We start from the raw sequence: 24,329 nt of genomic DNA, 5'->3' as shown, positions 1-24,329 counted from the left end.
CGATAATGATTTTAATCGTTACAAATATAACGGGACAAATTATCGATTAAAACAAATTCGATATGCGCGTGGACTTAGGAAAAAGGATCGACGCGTTCAAACATACGGACAGTAGGATGGGCGGACAGATGGGCAGCTCTAAATCGGCTCAGCTCGCCCTGATTTCCCATTTTCAATGGGTTCAGGATATAATTATTTGCAATATTAGTTTTAGTAGAAATACATGTACATATGTAAATATAACCACTAGTGATATAACCTAGTTAGTTTTTGTGAATGAATTTGTTGTGATGTGGTGACTATTTAAATATTCCGCATTTATTTGAGAACCCGCACTTCGACAAAAAGCGAATCGTTGCGTAAATAGTTGCGGCTGGTGATGACCTTGTGTGGTATATGGAAGTACTGATTAGTCTGTATATAATCATCGCTCTTCTTTCGAACGTAAATCGTTTTGACATAGTCCTGTGCCTCCAGCGCTATTCCACTTTGATCCCGTATAATTATCTCTGCCTGCAAGCGACATGGCCATGTCAGAAGTGGATCATATTCGCCAGATAACACATTTAAGCATGCAATTAGATTACGTCCTTTCCAAGTGCCCTTGCCATTTAAATAGATATCCAACTGCAATCGATGTGTGTTTATCGATCTATGCTTTCTACATATACACAACTTACACGCAAGGCGTATCCAAAAGCCTTATTGGAGAACATGGCACTATGCAGAATCGTATCATACTGCTTGGCCTCCTCTAATTTCTTGGAATAGTCCTTAATGCGCCAAATCAGATGACCTGAAATAAAAAAAAAAAAAAGTTAATTCCATATATTCTATATATACACTCCCCGATATTCAATTAAAGGCACCCAGCTTTTTTTTTTTTTTTTTTTTTTTTTTGGATATTGAGCATAATGGAAAAGCTTTTATTTTTTTCGCATATTTTTATTAGTTATATGACATACACAACCATATTTTTGATATTTTGTAAACAAAAAAATTGTTTATGTCAGAAAATTAAAAATTTTCCAAAAAAAAGCGCGAAGTTCAATTAGAGGCATATCAAAAATCCGAAAACAAAGCTAATTAAAACCCGTAAATGTTAATTAGTAATGAGTCCATCTCCCAGATTAATGAATTACTTCAAAAACCCGATTTGGCATCGAATTAATAGTTTTATACTCATTCACGAAAGTAAAATGAGTATATTGGGTTTGTGCAATGTCCGTCTTGCTGCCCGTCCGTCTGTCCGACTGTCCGTCTGTCCGTATGAACGCAGTCTATTTCGGTGCTATTGAAGCTGGAGACTTGAAATTTGGAACATATACTCGTGCATATCTCCGATTTATAAGGTGTTAAAATGCATTTTCCGATATGCCAGAAATCATTTGAAGAGCTAGAAAGCTGAAATTTGGCGTCGACCACCCAAATTCACCAGCTATGGCGGATGTATCTCCGTCCATTGGGGGCGTGGCAGAGCTGTATCTCGTAAATCGTAAATCTAGAATGCTGAAATTTAGCACGTGTGCTAATGTTTCGGTTCTTTAAAGATGGGTGGAAAAATTATATATTTACGCCTACTAGGGGCGTGGCAAATCGGACTAGGGCACTATTGATGCCAGAAATTTGGTATACATACGCAGGTTGACTTCCCAAGTCCGACGAGCTATGATGGATTTATCTCCGCCCACAGGGGGCGTGGCAAACCGTGAAAGTTTATATCTCCTAAAGTATAAGAGCTAGAAGCTTCAAATTTGGATAGTTAAGTTACCAAAAACCTCCTCTATTGATTCCCCAAATAATATTGTTACGCTCCTTTAGGGGCGTGGCATATCAAAAAATACTCTGTAATTTTTTAAGTATCCAAATTTTACAGCTAGGTTACCGTTAGATTGTTCTATAAGCTGGCCAAAAATGAAGTGTCTACGCCCAGTAGGGGCGTGGCAAATCGAGAAAAAGTTTCTACAGTATTAAAGCATTTTTTTGAAGTTCTGCGCGTATAATAGTGAATTTCCTCGTGGTGAAACCCTTCCATTTATTCAATTTTTTTCTGTTTTCATTGTATTTTATCTTTTAATTTTACAAAATTATTTACAGCAGTTGGCGAACGATTCAATTACGTGAAACTTTTCAGTTAGACCAACCCACATCCTTGTATGCAAGAACTTTTTATACTCATTCACGAAGTGAATTAGTATATTGGTTTTGTGCAATGTCCGTCTTGCTGTCCGTCCGTCTGTCCGTCCGTCCGTCTGTCCGTCTGTCCGTATGAACGCAGTTCATTTCGCCGCTATTGAAGCTAGAGACTTGAAATTTTGAACACATACTCGTGTATAACTCCGATTTATAAAGTGTTAAAATTTTCCCGATCCGCCCACTAGGGGCGGGGCAAATCGGAAAATGCATTTTCCGATATACCAGAAATCATGTTAGTTGAAGAGCTAGAGAGTTGAAATTTGGTATGTAGATCCGCGTTGACCCCCCAAGTCCAAAAAGCTATAGTGGATATATCTACGCCCATTGGGGGCGTGGCAAATCAGATAAAACTGTATCTCCTAAAGTTCTAAAGCTAGAACGTTGAAATTTCGCACGTGAGCTAATGCTATAATTCTATAATGACTGATGAAAAAATTTTATGTCTACGCCTAATAGGGGCGTGGCAAATCGGACGTCAAGATATAGTGATTTTTCAAATTTGGCTATATTTTAGGTACTATTGATGCTACAGACTTGAAATTTGGTATATATACGCGAGTTGACCTCCCAAGTCCAACAAGCTATAGTGGATATATGTCCGCCCAAAGGGGGCGTAGCAAACCGCAAAACTTTATATCTCCTACAGTTTAAGAGCTAGAAGCTTCAAATTTGGATAGTTGAGTTACTGGTAACCTCCTCTATCGATGCCCCAAAAATAATTGCCACGCCTCTTTGGGGACGTGGCATATCGAAAAATACCCTGTAATTTTCACATTTTTTGAGCGTAAGCATTCAAATTTCGCATATATGTTACCGTTAGCTCTTTCTAAGAACTGGCCAAAAATGAGGTGTCTACGGCCACTAGGGGCGTGGCAATTGGCATTTGTAGCATTAAATTGCGACATTTATATGCTTGAGCTACCTATGTATGTACATGTATATACAAATAGGCTTAATAGGCATTGATAACACGGAAGGAAACATTTTTATAAAATCTAAAAATAAAATTTAAATATTTAAAAAATATAAAAGAAGCTAAAATAACAAAATTTGCAATTTACAAAAAAGAGTTTTCCGCGGGATTTGAACTCGCACCCAAGCCATGTTTGTCAAAATAACAAAAACAAATTTAGCCGGCGCCTTTGCCGACAGCGCTACCGCCTACTGTCAACAATGGTAATTAAAATGAAATCCAAAAATAAGATTCTTGTTATGAGAGTAGCGGATGGTAAATTCAAAAACAAAGCAAAAACAAATCAGTCTCATTTCAACGCTAGAGTATGCTTTTATGTGTACATACATACACACATACAAATGAGCGCGTGCATAAGAAAGGCTGGAATGCTTGATGCTACATATGCGTGCAGACTTATGTGCATACATATACATGCATATATGCGTACATACATATATGAGGGCTTTTTAAGAAGAAACAAATTTAAACTTATAAAATTTTTCAATTAGAAAAAAGAATAAAATAAGTATCTATTTTATAAGAAACGAAATATGTATGAAAAAACAAGTAAGAAAGCTCTAGTCGAGACTGCTCGACTACGAGATCCCCTGAACCCTACAAGCAACTGATATTTCAATAATAATTAGCAAACACACACACACACACACACACACACACACGCATACAAACAAACACACGCATACACACACACTCACATATACAGGCGATTGCGCTTTGGTTGCGCTGCAGTGTTGGCAATATAATGACAACTTATTTGTTGAATAATTAAATTTCTAGACGTACGATCGTAATAAAACTTTCAGAACGTAATCATAATGTTAAAATGTATGTGTATACCGAAGCACAAGTCTCTAGTATTTGATATACGACTTCTACAAAGATGAGGGTGAGGGGTGGATTTGGGGGTGGGGGGTAAATTTTAACAAAAACCGAAATTGTATAAAATGAATCTTAATATACATTTTAAATTTGGAGATCTAGCTTGAAAGATGTAGAAGATATAATTTTTTAAGTGATCTTCGATAAGGTTTTTTATCGATAAAAAAGTATCGGAATAAGTTATCGTTTTTTAGTGATAAACTCGATATGCGCGTGATATATACGGACATTTAAAAAAAAAAGTTGAAGTCTCTAGCTCTTATATCTTCTGAAATCGACGCGTTCATACATACGGACGGGCGGACAGACAGACGGACAGGGCCAAATCGACTCAGCTCGTCGCCCTGATCAAGAATATATATACTTTGTGGGGTCTGCCACGCCTCCTTCTGCCTGTTACATACTTTTAACAAAACCATTATACCCTGATTTCCCATTTTCAATGGGTTCAGGGCATAAATACACAACATTGAAGGGGATTTGAACCTCCGTCGCCGTAACATAACTTGCGACGCCTTTAGCGCCCACGCTATCGCTTTGCTTCACAAACTAGTAGCTAAAATACAATAAGCTAATAACAGAGCGTCATCTGACAAAACTACAATAACAGCTAGAAAATCCAGAAATCAATCGCAATTCTTAGAATGCTAAAAAGCGCGCATTTGTAATGTAAGCAAACGCTAAAGAATCTGCAATAGGTGTGACCGAAAGCTATCAACGAAAATTACCATACATTTGTACTCAAAAAGTGCACGATCAATATAATAATTATCGATTACTCGATAAAAATTACCAAAAGCTACAATATAATCAAAAAGCATAATTGTTTTGTACTACTTTTTTTTAATTAAATTAAATTTACAAAGGGACTGTGAATAAGTATTCCGCAGTCGCCCGACTGCAACGTTCTTACTTGTTTTCAATATAAATTGATAAACTCCGACTAAAACCCAACTAAATGTTTTAAAATACTATGTTTAATAAACTGTAAAGCAAAAATCACAGCTCAAATGGCTTACTGCCCTCTTTCCAAGACCCAAGACGGAGTGCCTTTAATTGAATTTTCCGCTTTTTTTTTTTTTGAAAAATAATATTTTTTTACAAAATATTTAAAATATTTTTTGTACAAAATATTTAAAATGGTTGTGTGTGTCATATAACTAATAAAAATAAGCAATTAGCAAAAAAAAAAAAAAAAAAAAAAAAAAACAAGTAAGAAAGCTCTAGTCGAGACTGCTCGACTACGAGATCCCCTGAACCCTACAAGCAACTGATATTTCAATAATAGTTAGTACACTCACACGCACACACACACACACGCATACAAACAAATACACGCACACACAGACACATACAAATAAACACACGCATACCCACACACACACACGCATATACAGGCGATTGCGCTTTGGTTGCGCTGCAATGTTGGCAATATTAAGAGAACTTATTTGTTGAATAATTTAATTTCTAGACGTATGATCGTAATGAAACTTTCAGAATGTAATCATAATGTTTAAATGTATGTGTATACCGAAGCACAAGTCTCTAGTATTTGATATACGACTTTTACAAAGATTAGGGTGAGAGGGTGGATTTAGGGGTGGGGGGTAAATTTTAACAAAAACCGAAATTGTATAAAGTTCTTCTTAATATACATTTTAGATTTGGAGACTCTAGCTTGAAAGATGTAGGAGATATAATTATTTAAGTGATCTTCGATAAGGTTTTTTATCGATAAAAAAGTATCGTAATGAGTTATTGTTTTTTAGTGATATACTCGATATGCGCGTGATATATACGGACATTTTAAAAAAAAGTTGAAGTCTCTAGCTCTTATATCTTCTGAGATCGACGCGTTCATATATACGGACGGACGGACGGACGGACGGACGGACAGACAGACGGACAGGGCCAAATCGACTCAGCTTGTCGCCCTGATCAAGAATATATATACTTTGTGGGGTCTGCCACGTCTTTAGAGCGTGGTATGTCAAAAATACCCTGTAATTTTCATATTTTTGAAGTGTAAGTATCCCAATTTTGCAGTTAGGTTACCGTTAGCTCGTTCTAAGAACTGGCCAAAAATGAAGTGTCTACGCCTAGTAGGGGCGTGGCAAATCGAGAAAAAAATGGATTTTTTAAAGTATTAGAGCCAAACTTAGCTACTAAATTGCTTATGGAGTGTGAATCAGTGTTCCGCAGTCGGTAACGCCCGACTGCAACGGTATTACTGGTTTTTCATTATTAGAGGAAGTATGTTTTTTCTATTCACAATATTATTGAAATCTCGATCAATATAATTTAGTATAAAAATATTATCTGTATCATTGATGGCATATCTATACTATGCATACATAAGTGTAAGGAAACCTTTTTGATGTTCACCTCTTTCGTATACTATTATGATTGATTTTGAAATATCTTGATTCGTATATGATGATATCCTCACTTCATATATGCTGTACATGAATCTTTCTAATCTGGTTACCTCTTGTATTGACTATTTCTTCCTGTCGGAAATCTTCTTTGTATATTTTTCCTTAATATATAATTGCGACATTCACCTCTTTAATGATTTTCATGGTCTTTAGTATATGTATTCTCGTTATATAATTTCATCATCTTTCGGATTTTCTCATCTCTTATACGATTTTGATGTGCTGAATTTTTAGGTATTTCCGTCGCATATTCTTAATTATTTGAGAATGTCCTAAGTTCACTCACTTCTTATATTTGGTATAGTGTATATTTGTAAAATGTTTATTGTTGTGGTAATATCTCACCTCTTATATTCTGAACGCTTGCGATGCGTTGCTGCATGGCCAGCTGGTTCTCGATGTCCGCGATGCTTTGCATGGTTTGATGGAGTGTCTTATCGAGATCTTGGATAATGCTTTGGAGCTTATCGCACCGCTCTTCAGTTTCACACATAATGCTCTTCACATTCTTGACTTCATAGTCTAATGTGGCTTGCTTCGATGTGGAAAGAACCGTAGATCCCAATTTAGTTTTAATATCCTCGTTGATTTCCTGTAGAAACTGCTCGATCCGCACAAACTTATCCCTTAATAATAAAAAGAATTGTACAATACAAACGAAACTTGCAGTGTTGATTCGAACAAGTGTTTCGAGCTTACTGATTAATCCTCTCATTTTCAAAAACAATTTCCTCCAACTTCATAATATTATCATTCAGATGGTTCTGATGGAAGCTCACATCCGAGGACAGTTGATTAATATGCTGTTGCAAGTCGTTCATTTTCTTTTCCAATTGTTCCTTCAGCGACTTTATAAGAATCGACTAAATATATATATTTTTTTATATCGAGTGTACTACCTTACCTGGGTTATGCTGCAACAATATTGAAAGTCCACTTGGTTTTGCTCTGTGGCAAATGTGCGCTGTGCCCTTTCCTCGTTGAGCTGCTGCCGTAGCTCTGCGATACAGTCGTCTGTCACCCGGGTCCAGTCCTCGACCACATGATTGTTCTTTCGTATGTTTCCCACGTCCGTGATAAGATGAAGACGTTGTCGAATCTCCTCATTGAGCACGGAACGTATAGTTGATATGTCCTGTTCCAGCACCTGGACGCGGTGATCGGCAAATTGATCCAAGCGCTCCATGCTAGCAGTAAGACGCTGCATTTTCTGCTGGTGATTGCCGCGCTGACACTCCTTCAGATGGGATCGCATACGGATACGTGGTATGAACACGTTACAGCTGTTTGGGCACTGCTCTAGCACCTGGCCGCAGTGTATGAGATGTTCCTATAAAATTGACATTACTTAGGAATACAATATATTGAATTTATTACGCATGACTGTGAACACACCGTAAAAGTCTGGGCGTCGAACCACTCGTTGCAGAAGAGACACGACGATTTCTCATATTTGACGATGGTCGTTGATTTGGGCTGCTGGATTGATCGATCGTCCATAGACTTGTTAAGTGACATCATTCAAAAGCTTTCCCACACGCGCGCTGTCCACAAAACAAACCTAATTCGCCGTTACGTGAACCGTCTCGAAACATACTAAATTCAGCAAAAAAAAGCTATATGTACACGCACATATATAGATACATATGTATATACATACATAGATGATTAAGAATTGCCTTCGACATAGTCACACAAACATAGATATGCGTTGATATATGTGTGTATGTGCATACATGCCGTACTGTGCGGTGGGAGGTTCACAGATAAAGCTGCACCAACTGCCTGGAGATTACATACATATATGTAAACTTGATTCAATGAAAACCGCTGCCATTCGTTTCTCTTTCGTTTGAGCAAGGAATAGGTTTAAAGCGTACACCTGTGTTGACGATATAAAAACCTACACACATACACATCGAACGCGAGATATCATTATCAATGAAAATAACTGTACAATAAAATATTTTGACATTGCAACAGTGAGCACAATATCACAACAGGGGCAACAGAACAAAGATAACGCGAAAAGTGCGACCGGGTAAATACGAATCAGAGTTGCCTTGCACAAATATTGCCTAGTAGTCAGGGTATGTTCATAGTAGTCTAAAGAAAACCATACTAACTTCTGACTTTTCAACATTGAAAGATATTGTATCATAATGTATCAAATCAGAGAAAAATATTTGTATACACTCGAATTGAAAATGAGCAAAATGGAAGCATTGCCTACTATCACTAGCCATAGAACATGTCTAGTCCTTGATTTCTATGGTTATTGCTACTATTATTTTTTTTTATGGTCACAATTATCATTAATTTTGCTCAAATTCTACTTTGATTTGGCTTTTCAGTCATAATATATTTCTATATAAATAAATCGAGCACTAAAATTAACATAAATATTTTTGAAATGCTATAAATTGTAATCTCCATATTATATCAATATCTAGAAAATCATAGTTTAGATTATACTTAGTTACTTATAATGACAGTAATTTAATCTCAGATGCGAGATCGATATGATCAAATGGACTCCACATTTCTCTGAACTTGGAGATTCCTTTTCGGAAATAAGTGTTCAGCTCACAATTTTTAGGTCGTGTCAGTTCTGAAACATTTATCTGCATTAAAGTATTTTTTTTTTTTTTTTTTTTTTTTTTTTTTTTTTTTTTTTTAATAATTAAATTGACTCTACTTCACGAAATGTATCCGATTGTTAATTTAATTAAATTTTGATCTGACCATCAAAGACTGCATATCCCATAAGCTGAATGTCGCAATCTGTTTGAATGTGGGCCACCCATTAGAGAAGCACACGAATTGCAGGGTATTCTTATCGTATCTATGTGGTAAAGAAACAAATATATGAGTGTATAAGCAATTCAAGTATCTATATTTCTGATTTCCAGTACCGCCCCATGGTTGGCTTAAAATGTGATTCTGTTTATCTTCGGTGTGCTGTCTCAGGCCATGTTCTATTATCGTAGCTTCGTAGCTTGAATTCGGATTTTGGAAAAAAGAAGAAATATATACAATTTTTACAATGTTGTATATGTATATACATATATATATGTATATCAATATATATTTCAATTTAACAAACAGATTTTACTTAACAAAAAAAAAAAAAAAAATATGTATATGTATACATCATATAAGTATATAATAGTAATATATGTACAAATAAAACAGAATAAATAAATTAAGCCTAGGTATTATAAGTAGGTCGACTCGAATTTCTGGCGCATTTCAAGCTTTCGTTGTTTGCCGGGGAATATGCTAAATTTCTTGATCTTAAGAGCTCTCTGGAACATTCTCAGTGTAAAGTCGGGCAATAGAGCGGCGACAACCACTAAAACGACGTACAGCCATACGGGTAAGGAGGATAGCAGATTGTTATATGCCCAGTAAATATCCGTGTCGTAGTCCCTGTTAAGCGAGAATATACAAACTCTAAAAACGATAATCACATTTGAATTGCGGTCGAACTTACAGATTGATAACGTTGTAGATGACGGTCGTAACCATAAATGCAAGTACTGATAATACTATTATTGCAATGTACCAATAGGAGAGATACATGGACTCCAGCCAGAGCTTCAGGTTTACTATGATCACCACAGCCCAGATAAGCAACGTCCCAAAACAAGAGAAGGCCGCCGTTTGGCCCCAGCTCAGTATGACGTTGTTAAAGGAGAACATACAGTACGCAAAATAAAATATGATCACCGAATGGTAAATCGCAAATACAGTCCACATCAGAAAATAGGGCCAATGCAGCTGCTTATTATTTGTGTTTTTCCTATAGAGTTTCGGATTTCTACAAAAGCAAACGAGAAAATGAATCGATCAAGTCGAAATATAATTCAGTCTAAAGGGGCTTACTTCATATAAATAATGATATGATTATTACAATGAGGAATCCCAAATAAACACTGTAAGCTCTAAATGAATATACATACATACATATGTATATTACAAATTTGGCAACTCAAGCTTCTATGTCTTGATAGAATATTACCTAATTAATCTAAAATATACTTTATATATAACCAGAACGAAAGTCCGTTTAAATATCGATCGCTAATAAAACTATATCCCATTGTGTAGATTATCGTTTTCTAAACAATATTATCAATGCACACATATACTTACTGCATAAGCTTCTCCTCGGTGTAGGGCTTTTCGGTTAAGGATATGAATAGAATGGGTAGCGACGTGTAGATCACATTGTAGAGGGTCAGGAACAGGGAATCGTAAACGGACGACGAAGAGAACAGCGTGTGAAATTGGAATAGGAACATAATGCCCATGAACACGATGTTCTTGTAGAAGAAGTAAAGTACCAGGAACGAAAGTCGAACGCTGTGATAATGGCCATGGACCAGAAGCAGACGCTTCAGCATACAAAACTTAGCAAAAGCGAAGTCGGCACAGCGAGCCGCCTGGCGGCCCTCGCGGCCCATGATGCCAATGCCGACATGGGCTTCTTGGATCATTGAAACGTCGTTGGCTCCGTCGCCAATAGAGGCTGTATTGTAGTTCTCATTGGATGATTTGATAAGGGCCACCACCTCGCTCTTCTGCAGGGGACTAAGGCGACAGCAGAGCACAGCCGTGCACTTGACTGCCACGTCGCGAAACTCCTTAGGCGCTTCGGCCAGAGCGACGGCCAAGCTCTTGCCATCGATGAGCAGAGCGCATTCCTGCCCCATTCCGAAGACAATCTCACGTTCGAGAACATTCAAGTGAATCAGCAGATCATCACGACTCTTGCACTCGAGAATGATGTACTTCTTGGCGTCGGGCGGTATGTGACCACAGGAGAGGGCAATGTTCAGCGCCGTTTCGACTTTGTCGCCGGTGAGCACCCAAATCTTGATGCCTGCTGCTTGCAGAGATACCAGCGTGTCGGCTACATCATCCTGCAGCGCATCCTCGACAGCCGTTGCGCCGAGTAAGTCGAGATCTGTCAAAATATAGATATAATAGTTTGATTACCAGAGAATATTGTCCACTTACTGCTCTCAATCTTTGAATAGCATTCCTCGCAGAGCTGCTTGCGATTTTCCAGAGAGCTATTAGCCTGAGCCAGGGAAGTGACGAATTCCTGGTACTCTGTTTCAGGAATCTCTCGCCTAGCTATGGCCAAGGTGCGCAGACCCAAGCGAGCAAAGTCGCTGATGTGGTTGTCCGTCTTGGAGACCATATCCGCCGAACTGTTAGCACATAGCGGAAACACATAGCTCTCTGCACCTTTAGTATAGATCCACTTCTTGCCAGCCTCGTCGCGCACAATTACGCTCATGCGTTTGCGATCCGATGTAAACTCCAGCACATGCAGGCGATAGAAGCAGTCCTCCTTGCGCTTATTGTTATTGATGGGACGTTTATAGTCCAGATGTGGTGGAACAATACGTACACGCAGCACCTCATCATCGTCGCCAGTGTAGACCATACCCAAATAGGCGCACGCCTCCACAAGCGCCTTCTCATCTGGACTGGATGCCTGATAGTCCAGCAAACTATTCAATAAAGCCAAAATGGGACATAGTTAGCTTATGTACAAGCAGGAGCAGTAGCAACAGCAGGGATAGATTTATATTTACCACAACGTTTGCTGAATTTCATTTTTGCGGCGCTGGGACTCGGCACGCATAAGTATTGTGGGCTGGCGTGTGAATATAGGCGCAGCATAGGACTCACGCGAAGTGGCACTGGCGGTGCGAAAAAGCCCGCCAACCGATGGCGTCAAACTGCCGACGGGATTGGAGAGATACGCATTGGGAGCGCCGTATGAATGGGCACGCCTGTGACCCATGCCGGAGGCACTGTTCGCTTCCGCATACTGTGGCAGATCACGCTCTGAGGTAGAACGCTGGAACTGCAGAGATATGGGCCGCATCAGTTGCGGGCTTTGCACTGTCGTGCCAGCCATTGAGTGACCGTTCTGATGCTCTGTAGTACCATTGGCAATCTCGCCAGCAGCTGCAATGTGCACCTTGTTGGATCGGGTGAAGTTCGGGCTGCGCTTGACTACCTGCGGCCGCTTGCGTCGCTCCACTTGATATCTGTCGTCGCCTATCAGCAGAGGGTTTACGTCCGATGAAGTCGCCGTAGCATTGACACCGTTCGGATGTGCCGAAACGGATGCCTCGATCGTGTTGCTTACATTCAGTTCACTGTGCTGGCTTGAATTGTGACTCTCCTCGGTGATCTCCGTCATGGAGTACATTTCCGCCGGTCCAGACTTGTTGTGTTCATTCTTATTGCTCACCTGCACATCTGCCGGTGAGGTAGTTGCCACCTGGACTGTGTGGCATACCGCCAGCGCTTGGAAGAACACCTTCTGGTCTATCTATTAAAGTAAAATTGGAAAAGTCAATATATTAATACACAACAGATGTAACGGGCAGACACTGCGGTGAGATTCCCCATAATGCATATACATCCTTATTCAAGGTGTCTAGCTGAGTTCATCTAGTTCTGATCTTCGTCTATTTGTTTATGCGTCAGCCTCTGCATCTTTAAATTACCAATGCTATAGACTTGGCACATCTAAAAAGTATTTTTGTTGATCGAGAAAGCTAAAGATTTGTATTTGACTTTTTAGCCTTAAATAATTCATGTTTGACGGATCAAATATAAACCTACTAAACATTGAGACATAAATCATTTACTTTGCTTTGGAGCATATGGAGCATATAAATATGCATTTAATATGTTGACCTACGGTAAATTTGTTGATGTCAATCAATGCTTTGGTTTCACAATCTTCCAGTCGCGTCTTCCTATAGGAAAACTTATGGCCTGCTATCGAGCACTGCTGAAAATTCATTTCATTTTTGGTGAGCGTGCCCGTCTTATCAGAGAAGAGTATATTGATCTGGCCGAGCTCCTCATTCAAGTTCGATGTGTTCACAACGCATTGCTGATCGGCCTCCTTATCATAGAGCTCGGTGTCCCACTCCATGAAGAAGCCGCCAATGACGCGCTGAAGCTCAATGGTAACATAGAGCGAAATGGGTATCAAATAGTTGAACAATATGAGAAAAGACAGATAGTCCTGCAAGAACTGTTTAACGCTATAGCCGTCCGCTGCAGGTCCCAGATAGCTCAGCTTTGGTATCACAAAGAGCTCATTGTATCTAGAGAAGTAGACATTCGTTATGAGATTGGATTACCGAGAACTTTTTCATAACTATTCGAATTGTCTAAGCAATGGAACTGTTGTGTGTGTACTTACCGCTTTAGGAAATAGAGCAAGGTAACTATGGCTATTAGAGCTACAAGTATAAATATTAAAAATCTGTTCACGTAGGTTTCACTTGAAGCTGTCTTATTGCGGGTCAGTCGACTGTTCAGCTGCAGCTTTGTGGTCATTCCCGTATAGATGGCACAGCCGATGACGCACTCTGTATTTTTAACACGCGACCCGCGGAGCAGCACATTCTCGGCCGAGAGAGGAAGGACGCGTCCCTCGCCACCGGCTAGCTCGATTTTTCCATTAAAGCTATATAGATCGGTGCCGGGACTTTCACATTCTATAATGCCTAGCTTGTGCATCTCATCAATGGGCACTGGTGGCAAATCCCTAGGCACTAGCAGAGTCTTCAGATTCGATTCGCCATCTAAATTGGCTGTAGTGATAAAGCACTTGCCATGCGGATCGGTTGAGCGCAGCAAGACCAAATCGCAGGGTACATCACAGTCTCGTTCGACAACGATCAGATCGCCCGGAGCCACATTCTGCGACTGTATTATAGATTCGTCGCCATTCTTAATTATCGTTACTGTGGGTTACACTTGGCACGTTAGACACTGGCATATGTATTGTAACACATTTTGTAAACCTACCCGGGGATCGGTTAACCACATTGTCAGTTCTATATCGCAGTATGTCTTCATAGCCCTGTTTCGCTGCTGTCACAGCGATCACAAACACTAATGGCAGCAACGACGTCATGGGCGAAACAGGACTGTCTGTAAATATAAGATAGCATATAACTGAAGTAAATATATATATATATTTCCTCGATTTAGGCTTACCAATTAGTAACGATATTATAGTCATAACTAGGAAATAAAAATTGGCTATCCGGCGAAACTGTTCCAACAGATTCTGCGGCAGGAATGTAAGCAATGTGTACTTCGTGGACTTAATCCGATTCTGATTCGTTGGCTTCTTCTTTTTAGCATCCTCAGAGCCGCCAATTTGAATTTGAAGCCAGTCATTTATAGTGCTAACTCTCGAGCCCTATAAAATATTAATAATGTACAAGAAAGAAAATATCTGAAGATATTTTACTGTTACTTTATTAATTTTAATTATTTAATTATTGCTAATATCGATTACAATTCTATTGCTATGTATGGATGAATGACACAAATGTATGCATTAGTATTAGTATTACTTGTGCAGCTGCATAGATGCTTGGAAAAGTCTATGACCTCGCGCTCATTTAGATAAAATTACGGGGCTCCACCTTGAAGTTTGATGCCTGATAACTCCTGGTTCCAAGGTGGTTTCGAGCCCCAGAAGAGGAGGATTTTGTAGTCGGTAAGCAGTCATGCAGTCCGACACACCGGTCAGAGTGACGACCTGACTGACGGTGCATAAAGCATTTTTTTCCTACCTCAACCCACAAAAAAAAAAAATTAATATTATTATTATTATCATTATTATTATTATTATTATTATTATTATTATTATTATACCAGTTTGAGCTCCAATTCGTTTATTGTTTCTTTTAACTAAAGAGTTCCCATATATATGTAGAAAAATCCATGTATTTCAATTGGGGTCTTGCAATAAAACATAAGCATTCATAAAAGTCTTGCTTTTTATAAATGGGAAATCAGGGTATAATGTTTTTGTGTAAAAGTATGTAACAGGCAGAAGGAATCATCGCAGACCCCATAAAGTATATATATTCTTGATCAGCACGACGAGCTGAGTCGATATAGCCCTGTCCGTCTGTCCGTCCGTCCGTCCGTCCGTCCGTCCGTCTGTCCGTATGAACGCCGAGATCTCAGAAGATATAAGAGCTATAGAGCTGAAATTTTGTGTGCATACTCGTATATACCATACGCAGTACGAGTTTTATTTTTTCGATAACTCACCTGATAACTTTTTTATCGAGAATAATCGAAAAATTGATTTTGTTTTTTGAGCCTCATCGGAGTACTATTAGACGTAGAGACTTCAGATTTGCTATGTATATACATATGATGAATACAAACATTTTGTAATCAACAGATTTTGGATACCACGCCCCCTTTGCCCCCGATTTGTAAAAAACGCATTTCAAGTACTAGAGACTTGTGCTTTGGAATGTACACATATATATATATAATTACGCCCTGAAAATTTCATTAAGATCGTATGTTTACAAAAGAAGTTATTCACCAAGTAAATTCTCATACTATTGCCCACACTGCAGCGCAGCCCAAGCGCAGTCGCTGCTTACTGCGCAGTTAGAAGAGCGCGGGCGCGTGAGGGTGGATGCATGTGTATGTATGTGTGCGTGCATAAAAGAAGTGCAGAATGATAAGAATATCAGCTTGAAGGGTTCAGGGTATCTCCTAGTCGAGCAGTCTCGACTAGAGTCTTCTTACTTGTTTATAACTGTTATACAAGCATTCTGTACATAAGGTAAAGCATTGCCGGGAATCATTTGTGGCTTGATAAAAGGTTAATGGGGTTAATAAATAAACAGATGTGTATATATATTTGTGTATATACACAAATATGATTGTATGTATATAGATATATGAATAATTGTTTGGTCATTCTTTCTGTTTTGTTTTTCTTGCTCCTCTGGAGGGCTCCATTGTTTAACAATGACACCTGCGCCTATCAAAAGATTGTATTCTACTTAACCCAACATTGGTGTTTATGTTTCATATTGAGACTATGAGCGAGACAACTTGAAACTAGTAAAGCAAGCAACTTCCAGCAACTCAATGGTATAAAATAAGTGTGAGAGAGATTGCTAAGTCTTCAGTATTGTTTAGTACCTTATTAGTTTTGGAACATATGTACATGCATGCATGAGTTTTTTGTTCTATGCTTTGATTATTGTGACGAACCTTGCGTTGTCTCCACACAAATGTTTCCTTTAAATAGTAGTGCGGTTCCTGTTCAGTCCAGATAGATGGATGATATGCACCGAAATGATTAATGCGCCGAAATCCGCTTAGATAGTCATGGCCAAAGAAATTCATTGTCTAACACCTGGCTGATACTCATTAGCAGATCAACCGTCTTAATCATATACAATTTGTGTATGTGCATTTTTCTCTATGGAAGTTGTGCTCAGTCCAGAAAGAGTGTCAGTGACGGGAACAGAGACAGAGACAGCGACAAGTGACAACTGGTTAGCTTATTCTCAAATTGAAACTTTAATAGCACTTGTGAGCAGCTTTCATGCTCTTTTCTATGCTGTGGCTTTAAAATCATTTCCTTTCGATGTACTTCATCTGCACGTTTCTTAGATTGCGTCTGTATCTGTATAATGTGTTTTCTCCACACATATTAAAATCTATAACCTTAAAACGATGTTAAGTGGGTAATTTTAACACTTCGATTGAACATTATTATTTACATATATATAAATATATATATATATATATATATATATATATATATATATATATATATATATATATATATATATATATATATATATATATATATATATATATATATATATATATATATATATATATCAATATCATATATATAATATTCTCAGTGTATGTAGGTGTGTATGAATATTAGTGCGTGGTATTTGCTTTTCACATTTACATGACTTCAGATGTTTAATATTTTTACACGCTCATGACGTCGAACATCGCGTAAAAAAAAGTGGGAATTGCTATCCACTATATATATATATATATATATATATATATATATATATATATATACAACACTTTTATATAAACCAAAATATTTTTTTTTACGTTGTATACTATCACGATAAATCTGTTAAAATGATAGATATATATATCAAATCAAATTAATTGCCACCCGAACGCGACGTGCTCAACTTAAAAGTTGTTCTCATACTGAGAATTAGATCTGCATTGCCAGTGGGCACTTCTCATACCCATACCCAAGCGCTCTGTGTCTTCCCTTTTCCAGCTTCCCGCTCGTAAAGCTCACGAGTCAGTAAGTGTAAGAAAAAAGTTGATCTTATTGGCGATAGCTACCGAGTGTTACATTCGGGACGCCAGAAACCTACTGCTCGCATACTCTACTTATGAGTTCAAAGTGCATGCTTAATTTGCCAGCTCGTCAAATTTGTCGATAGTTGATTGAACAGAATTATTTCGATACACGCAAACATGAAGAATGCCAGTAGGAATGTCGCCAAAGAAATTTGAACTTCATATACATATGTACATATCAATATATTTGTTTTAAAAACTGCTTATGTACATGTATAGCAAGGCTATAATTATTTTCATGATAGAAAGAAGGCTCTTCAAATATAAATCACATTCGCTTCATAAAATTGAGTTCTCATATACGGCAAAAGGATATATACCAGTTCCCGTAAGATCCTTAAAATAGCATCGACAATTCAATGCCATATTGAAGCACTTGACCATATATAAATAGGAATTCAAAAGGTGACGTTAAAAGCTCATTCTGTTTCTGTTCGTGCCACAATAAGTTACACAAAATTTCCTTTTATATAATTTGAAAGAAACTGTAGACCAAATTTGCAAAAAGGAAACATGAGTTATATACGACTTTCAGCTATCTTGATTGGAAAGTCTCTAGCTCTTACAGGTTCTGAGTTGCTGGCTTTCAAATCAACGATTCGGCCTATGGAAAAACGGCAACAGCTCAGATAAAACTTAACCTAGAAATTGTTGATACTCAATAACTTTGAAATATTATTAACGTAAACATTATAAATAGATTTCTCAAATTAAATGGTGTCAGGTAAAACAGAATTTTTTCTTTAAATATGCGATTTGATATTTCTATTCAGAAACATTTCGAGCAGCTAAGCTCCAAAAGTTCAGATACGCGTCCCAGACATTTTAGCCAAATACAAGCATTTGACAAACAAAGATAAACAATCTAAAAGCAATCTAGCACCTCTTCGAGGTTCTACGTCCAACACAAATAGAAATTACGTGTAGTGTAATATATATATTGAAAGTGTAGAAGGCGCTATAAGTAAAGGCTTATGTTAACAACTAACCATCGGCTTTTGAACAAATATGCTGGACTAAATGGGTATTCGTTTGCGTGCGCTTATATATGTCACCACCATATCAATGCGCATATATGTACACATGTATGCGAGAGATAATATAAAGATAATAGAGTAAAGATTTGACTCTTTCTGATGTCGCAACTTATCCGTAATGTACGATGTGAGCACGGCAATATAATTGCAGTGTGCGCTGAATTGTTATAATTCAATTTAAAATTTAAGCCAATATTAAATATAAAACAAAAACAAAACTGTAGCATACCTTTGAAGTTTAATAATTTGTATGCAAAAGAATATCTTGATAGTTAGGTAAATATGTGATAGGATAACTCACCCGCTTGACAAATATTTTAGAAAACATCTTATCCATATTTTTACGAAAGCCGTCGAAGTCTAACAAAGTTCGTTTTTGATTAAGTATAATGTGGCCCGGAGTCACAGCAATCGCATACTACCGAACGGCTTATATATGTCAACCAAAAGCTGCCCGCACAGGGGCTTATCGCTATTGTGGCAAGTGGGTAGCGGGAAGTAGGTAGTGGGTAGTGGGTAGTCGGTAGTGAGTAGTGGACCACTATCCACTGATAGTGGTTAATGGGTAGTGTTTAGTCTAGAAAGTAATTGCTCGAATGCAGACAGTCGCCGTTAACGTTCAATATCAGACCAAGCCCACCCATCTGGATGAGCATAAGCTATGTATATGCGAATATGTTATTGCATGAGCACATATTGTCAAATGAGTACATATATTCAATTTATAAACGACCACGAAGCGAGTGAAAAATACGAGGGGCGACAAATCGATATAAAAGGATTGCAAATTTTGTCTCTTTCATCAGTCCAAAATCCAACGTATCACTTTGGTCCTATGGCTATTGAGGTTATTCCATGTGTCACACTCAACGTACGGAGGTACAATTCCTTTGCGTCCCTTGGCCGCTCGCAGTCGACAGATCTCTGCTTAGCCAACTTAATCGGTTGTGGACTACGTCAAAACTGTGCACGCCGTATACGACAGTTATTCTCTTTTTGGTCAAATAGGGCGCTCTTGACAAGACTCTCCCATATCAGCACACAAACACCGTGAAACCTGATAAGATTATGACCTTGCTTTACCTACCTAACTTGACTAACACACATTTGAAGTACTTCAACATTAATGTTATTTCTACGAAACTCTCATGTACATATTAAAAAAATATATAAATATGGTGCATGATACATACATATATGTATATGATATATAGGTATATACCCGATTATTGCATGCCGTCAATATATTCAAACATTGAACTCGTTTGAATTGTGAACGTTGTAATTGTGTCTATAAGGAAGTTCTATCTTCTATGTTTTGTAGGCAGTACAGCATTTAATGGTCCATGAGATAATCTCTACTCAGAGTCTTAGATACCCTTTGAAGAGTTTATAGTTTCAGGGCTTCAGAATTCGATAAGAATGCCGGGATCGGACTCCTTTCCTTACCATAAATATTTTATAATGCTTCTTGTTATCCAATGCACTATGGGCGATTTTCCATGGTAGCTGGCATAAAGTCCAAAAAGTTATGGTGAAATATTAATAAAATTGGTTTATTTCTTAGTTGTTAACACTTTACACAATAAGATGAAAAAATGTTGTTGTTTGTACCGGGGGTCAATTTTCTTTTTTCTTTGTGGGAACGTCTTAAAGCCAGCTGATCTGTTAAAGCTTTCAAGTATAACAAGTGAGAACGTTGTAGTCGGGTGTTACCGTCTGCGGAATACTTATTCACATCCCATTAGCAATTCAGTGGGTAAGTTTAACTCTAATTAACCACGCCCCTACTGAAATTATTGGTCAGCTCATAAGTAAATTACAGGGTATCTTTCGATATGCCACGCCCTAAAGATACGTAGCAATATTTTTTGGGGAACCAATATTTAAGTTTGAAGCTTTTAGCTCTTATGGCTTAGGAGATATATACTTTTGCGGTTTGCCACGCCCCTAATAGGCGTATATATATCCGCCACAGCACGTGATCTTGGGTGGTTGATGCGGATCTACATTCCGAATTTCAGCTTTCTAGCTCTTCAACTAATATGATTTTTGGCATATCGGAAAATGCGGATCGGAAAATTTCAAGTCTCAAGCTTCAATAGAAAAAAATTGGTTCACACGGACAGACGGACATTGCACAAAACCAATATACTCATTTCACATTCCCTTCCAATCTGATATTCTAATCATACTGCACTTCTTGTATGCATACATACATACACATGCAGGCATAACTACGCGCTCTGCTAACTGCGCAGTAAGCAGTGACTGCGCTTGGGCTGCGCTGCAGTGTGACAATTTATTTGTTGAATAATTTCTTTTGTAGACATAGAATCCTAATGAAACTTTCAGAACGTAGTCATAATGTTATAATGTGTGTATTTTCCGAAGCTCAATTTTCTGGTATTTGAAATACGTATTTTTTTTCATACCCTGAACTCATTGATTTCATTGGTATGCAAAATCTTTAAATTACCAAATCTTTGTATTCAGCATATGTATATACACAGTAAATCTGAAGTCTTCAGGTCTAAAAGTGTTCAAATTATGCTGAAAAATCCAAAGCAATTTTTCGATTATTCTCGATAAAAAAAATTATCGGATGAGCAATCGAAACAATAGGACAAGCTTGTGCTGCGTATGATATACAAGAGTATGCATGCAAAATTGCAAAATGCAGCTTCTTAGCTCTTATAACTTCTGAAATCTCGACGTTCATACAGACGGACGGTCGGACGGACAGACGGACAGGCTATATCGACTCAGCTCGTCGTGCTGATCATATATATACTTTATGGGGTCTGCGATACTTCGTTGTGCCTGTTACATACTTTTTCACAAAAACTTTATGCCTGATTTCCCATTTTCAATGTGTAACGGGTATAAAACATAGAGATGCCAGCACAAACACGCGTTGGCTTTAGTCGAGCAGTCTAGATTGTCTTATATAGTTATAGTACATATGTATGTACGTATATTGAGTTTTTTAAAACGAAATGTATATACAAAATTCGCAGAAAAACTGAGCTCTTTTTATCTTGTCATGTCACATTTCACAAAAAAAAATATATATATGTATATACATATATATATCCCAATAGCTCGCTTTTCAAATGCAAAAGTGTACATCTTCCTATCTGTTTGAATGCAAGCACAGATACTCTGTTATGAACACAAATTACTAATTCTAATATGTAAGCATACCATTCTGCGTATAATGCTGTTTATTGCTCGAATTGGGATTCTTTGATGGAGACCGAAACACTAATCCTTTCAAATTATATAAACAGAAATAAAGATTACATCTGTATATATACATATATGAATATATATGTAAATGTATATAAATGTTTACATATACACATGTATTGTGAAGTATACACAGGAAGGAGAAGCCTTCTGCGCGCAAACTGATCTATCGGCAAACTGACGAAGAATTGCTGATAGCGATAGTACTCGCAATATGTGGCTTACATACATACATATTAGAACATACAAAGTGGCTTATCGAACATATATATATATATATATATATATATATATATATATATATATATATATATATATATATATATATATATAGTACATACATATGTTCATCAAAATATGTATGTATATGCTTATGCATATGTATGTATTTATGTACAACAGCAAATGCTTTCAATTGAAATTATCATCAATCTAAAAGAGAGCGATATAAGAACAGACACAATAAGAAATATGCCAATACACAAATATATGCATATGAATGTATGTAACTAACTTTGTATAAGTGGGCATATCGATGAAACTTATGTAGATAAGCTTAGAAACTTTTCAGAATTGGGCAGTTTTTGACCAAACCTGTCGCCTTCCATCCATGCGGCACTCCCAAATACCGTTCAATACTATTCCGATTATTTTTCTCTCCTAACCAGCCCAGTCAGTAAACTAAAGCGCAGAGATAAAGTTGATAGCAGTATCTTATCTGAGAGTATTGAATCATCATACACATTCAAGCAAACATACACATTTAATACATATACACACGCATGCATATGCAGGCGTGTGAGCCCAAAAACCCCATACCCGAAGACTTAACTCACGGCCATTGGCGAGGGGCTCAATTATTTGAGTAAACTTGCTCATTGCGTTCGTTCAAGGAATCGCACATAAATATAGGTTATATACATATTTAACATGTGCCAACATAGAGAGTATTCCGCAAACTTATTTCACATACGATATCGGGCTATACATTGTATACTTTGAAGGATAACTACAAAACATAGTACGTCTGTAAATGCTAAACAAAATTTTGTTATTTATTAAAAACTAGCTGGCCCGGCAAACGTTGCATTGCCCTATCCATTATTTCTAGGTAAAAAATTGTTGAAAGATATGTTGTTCAGGTTGGGATACACTCTGATTAATTTATTAATCGGATTTTCATTCAAGCACCTTGTGGTAAACGACATTCTTTGTTTTTTGGTCAGGTGCAAGAACAAATAATGCAGATGGTTTGCCAACACGTTAGCAAACCACGTACAATTGACCATGTTGACCATGAGAAAAACACGAATTTTTTAGATTGAGGCCACAAATAGTGAAAGATTGGCCCTGTGATTTGTTGATCGTCATTGCGTAGGCAAGACGAATCGGAAATTGAATTCGTTTAAACTCAAAGGGCATATCTGTTGGGATCATCGGAATCCTAGGAATAAGAACTTCCTCATCTTTAAATTGAGTATCGACGCGTGAATCACATTGCTCATAAGTTTTCTTTTCACCAAACGCGTTCCATTGCAGTTTTGGTTGATTTAAATTTCTAAGCATGATAACTACCGAGCCAACCTTCAGTTGTAAATTGTGCGGTGGTAAACCAGGCACATCCAAGGAGTTCAAAAATGCAGTTGCATAATTAGTGGCTTCTTCTTCGTTTGTTACACAGTCGATAGATTTGAATGAATACAGAGTACCAACGATTTTATATTGAATTATAAGATTAAGGTCATCCACATCTCTATTTTTAGCCGCCGAAATTGCTCGCTCACTTAACCGTTTAGTATTTTTGTGGAAAGCAATGATATTCGGAAATACTTTGTTGATAAGCTCATCTTTTAATGAGCCGAAATTGCAAAAATTTTGAGGAAATGAAATCAAGCCACTCGATTCGTCAACAGGAATACGGCCATTGTCGATATTCAGCAATTGCTTCGAGAAATCATCAGCAAATAGATCGTTCAACAATGCAACTCTTAAATTTACAGACAGTTGAAGTTTGGTTACATATGGCCACAGATTTGATGCTTCGAACCATTTCTTATTGCCGTTTCACGGGCTGCCTCTCTTTGAGACGCACGAATAAAGGCCCTTCTTTGCTGGGTACTAACGCGGCGCCTTTCTCGGACGATTTCTCGTTCTTCGTCAAATTATTGACTCGCGTTATTCCGTTGCCTAATTGCATCATGGGTCCGCCGGGAAAAATTAGATCTTCTAGAACGCGGCACTTTTATTAATAGTAATATAAATACCTGAACTTTCGAGATATTTAGCTTCTGGATGCATGCGTATTATTTTTAT

The 24,329-nt window shown here is 37.6% G+C and overlaps 3 protein-coding genes across 7 annotated transcripts in view; 1 reads left to right on the top strand and 2 right to left on the bottom strand.

Annotated features, from left to right (window-relative positions):
• The window catches only part of U2af50 (U2 small nuclear riboprotein auxiliary factor 50), a 169,515-nt gene that overhangs the window by 55,443 nt on the left and 89,743 nt on the right, over positions 1–24,329 (top strand). The window lies entirely within an intron of this gene.
• Traf-like (TNF-receptor-associated factor-like) lies at positions 297–8,161 on the bottom strand. 2 transcript variants are annotated; one of them, XM_018107203.3, is made up of 7 exons: positions 8,146–8,161; positions 7,885–8,085; positions 7,394–7,819; positions 7,189–7,352; positions 6,835–7,115; positions 681–796; positions 297–627 (listed from the first exon to the last, which is right to left on the bottom strand). In XM_018107203.3, the coding sequence occupies exons 2-7, from the start codon at positions 8,008–8,010 to the stop codon at positions 319–321; spliced, it is 1,422 nt and encodes a 473-aa protein (XP_017962692.1). In that variant the 5' UTR covers positions 8,011–8,085; positions 8,146–8,161; the 3' UTR covers positions 297–318. The 2 variants fall into 2 exon arrangements, with proteins under 2 accessions (XP_017962692.1, XP_017962693.1); XM_018107204.1 differs by lacking the exon at positions 8,146–8,161 and having other exon boundaries at positions 7,189–7,337.
• Positions 9,528–22,552, bottom strand: LOC108655464 (phospholipid-transporting ATPase IF). 4 transcript variants are annotated; one of them, XM_089264610.1, is made up of 10 exons: positions 22,531–22,552; positions 14,542–14,749; positions 14,350–14,475; positions 13,739–14,285; positions 13,226–13,640; positions 12,102–12,850; positions 11,515–12,017; positions 10,648–11,461; positions 9,986–10,312; positions 9,528–9,921 (listed from the first exon to the last, which is right to left on the bottom strand). In XM_089264610.1, exons 2-10 carry the CDS (start codon positions 14,564–14,566, stop codon positions 9,708–9,710), a joined length of 3,720 nt encoding a protein of 1,239 aa, XP_089120736.1. In that variant the 5' UTR covers positions 14,567–14,749; positions 22,531–22,552; the 3' UTR covers positions 9,528–9,707. The 4 variants fall into 4 exon arrangements, with proteins under 4 accessions (XP_089120736.1, XP_089120735.1, XP_089120734.1 ...); XM_089264609.1 differs by lacking the exon at positions 22,531–22,552 and adding an exon at positions 21,972–22,123; XM_089264608.1 differs by lacking the exon at positions 22,531–22,552 and adding an exon at positions 19,066–19,319.

Source organism: Drosophila navojoa, chromosome X (genome assembly GCF_054131105.1).
Source record: "Drosophila navojoa isolate 15081-1374.11 chromosome X, UAZ_NAV_1.0, whole genome shotgun sequence".
NCBI classification, from domain to species: Eukaryota; Metazoa; Arthropoda; class Insecta; order Diptera; family Drosophilidae; genus Drosophila; species Drosophila navojoa.
Note: the sequence above shows the minus strand (reverse complement) of the source record. Positions and strands in the feature narration are given on the sequence as shown.

What these genes read in the sequence shown, in the direction of transcription:
- Traf-like (XM_018107203.3), bottom strand. Translation starts at nt 8,010, where the DNA reads ATGATGTCACTTAACAAGTCTATGGACGATCGATCAATCCAGCAGCCC. An exon ending in TCGACGCCCAGACTTTTACG is followed by an intron (nt 7,820 to 7,884) that starts GTGTGTTCACAG and finishes TCAATTTTATAG; the next exon opens with GAACATCTCATACACTGCGG. An exon ending in CTTTTGGATACGCCTTGCGT is followed by an intron (nt 628 to 680) that starts GTAAGTTGTGTA and finishes CATCGATTGCAG; the next exon opens with TTGGATATCTATTTAAATGG.
- LOC108655464 (XM_089264607.1), bottom strand. Translation starts at nt 16,719, where the DNA reads ATGAATTTCTTTGGCCATGACTATCTAAGCGGATTTCGGCGCATTAAT. An exon ending in TATAATATCGTTACTAATTG is followed by an intron (nt 14,476 to 14,541) that starts GTAAGCCTAAAT and finishes TTATATTTACAG; the next exon opens with ACAGTCCTGTTTCGCCCATG. An exon ending in ATCTACAACGTTATCAATCT is followed by an intron (nt 9,922 to 9,985) that starts GTAAGTTCGACC and finishes CTCGCTTAACAG; the next exon opens with GGACTACGACACGGATATTT.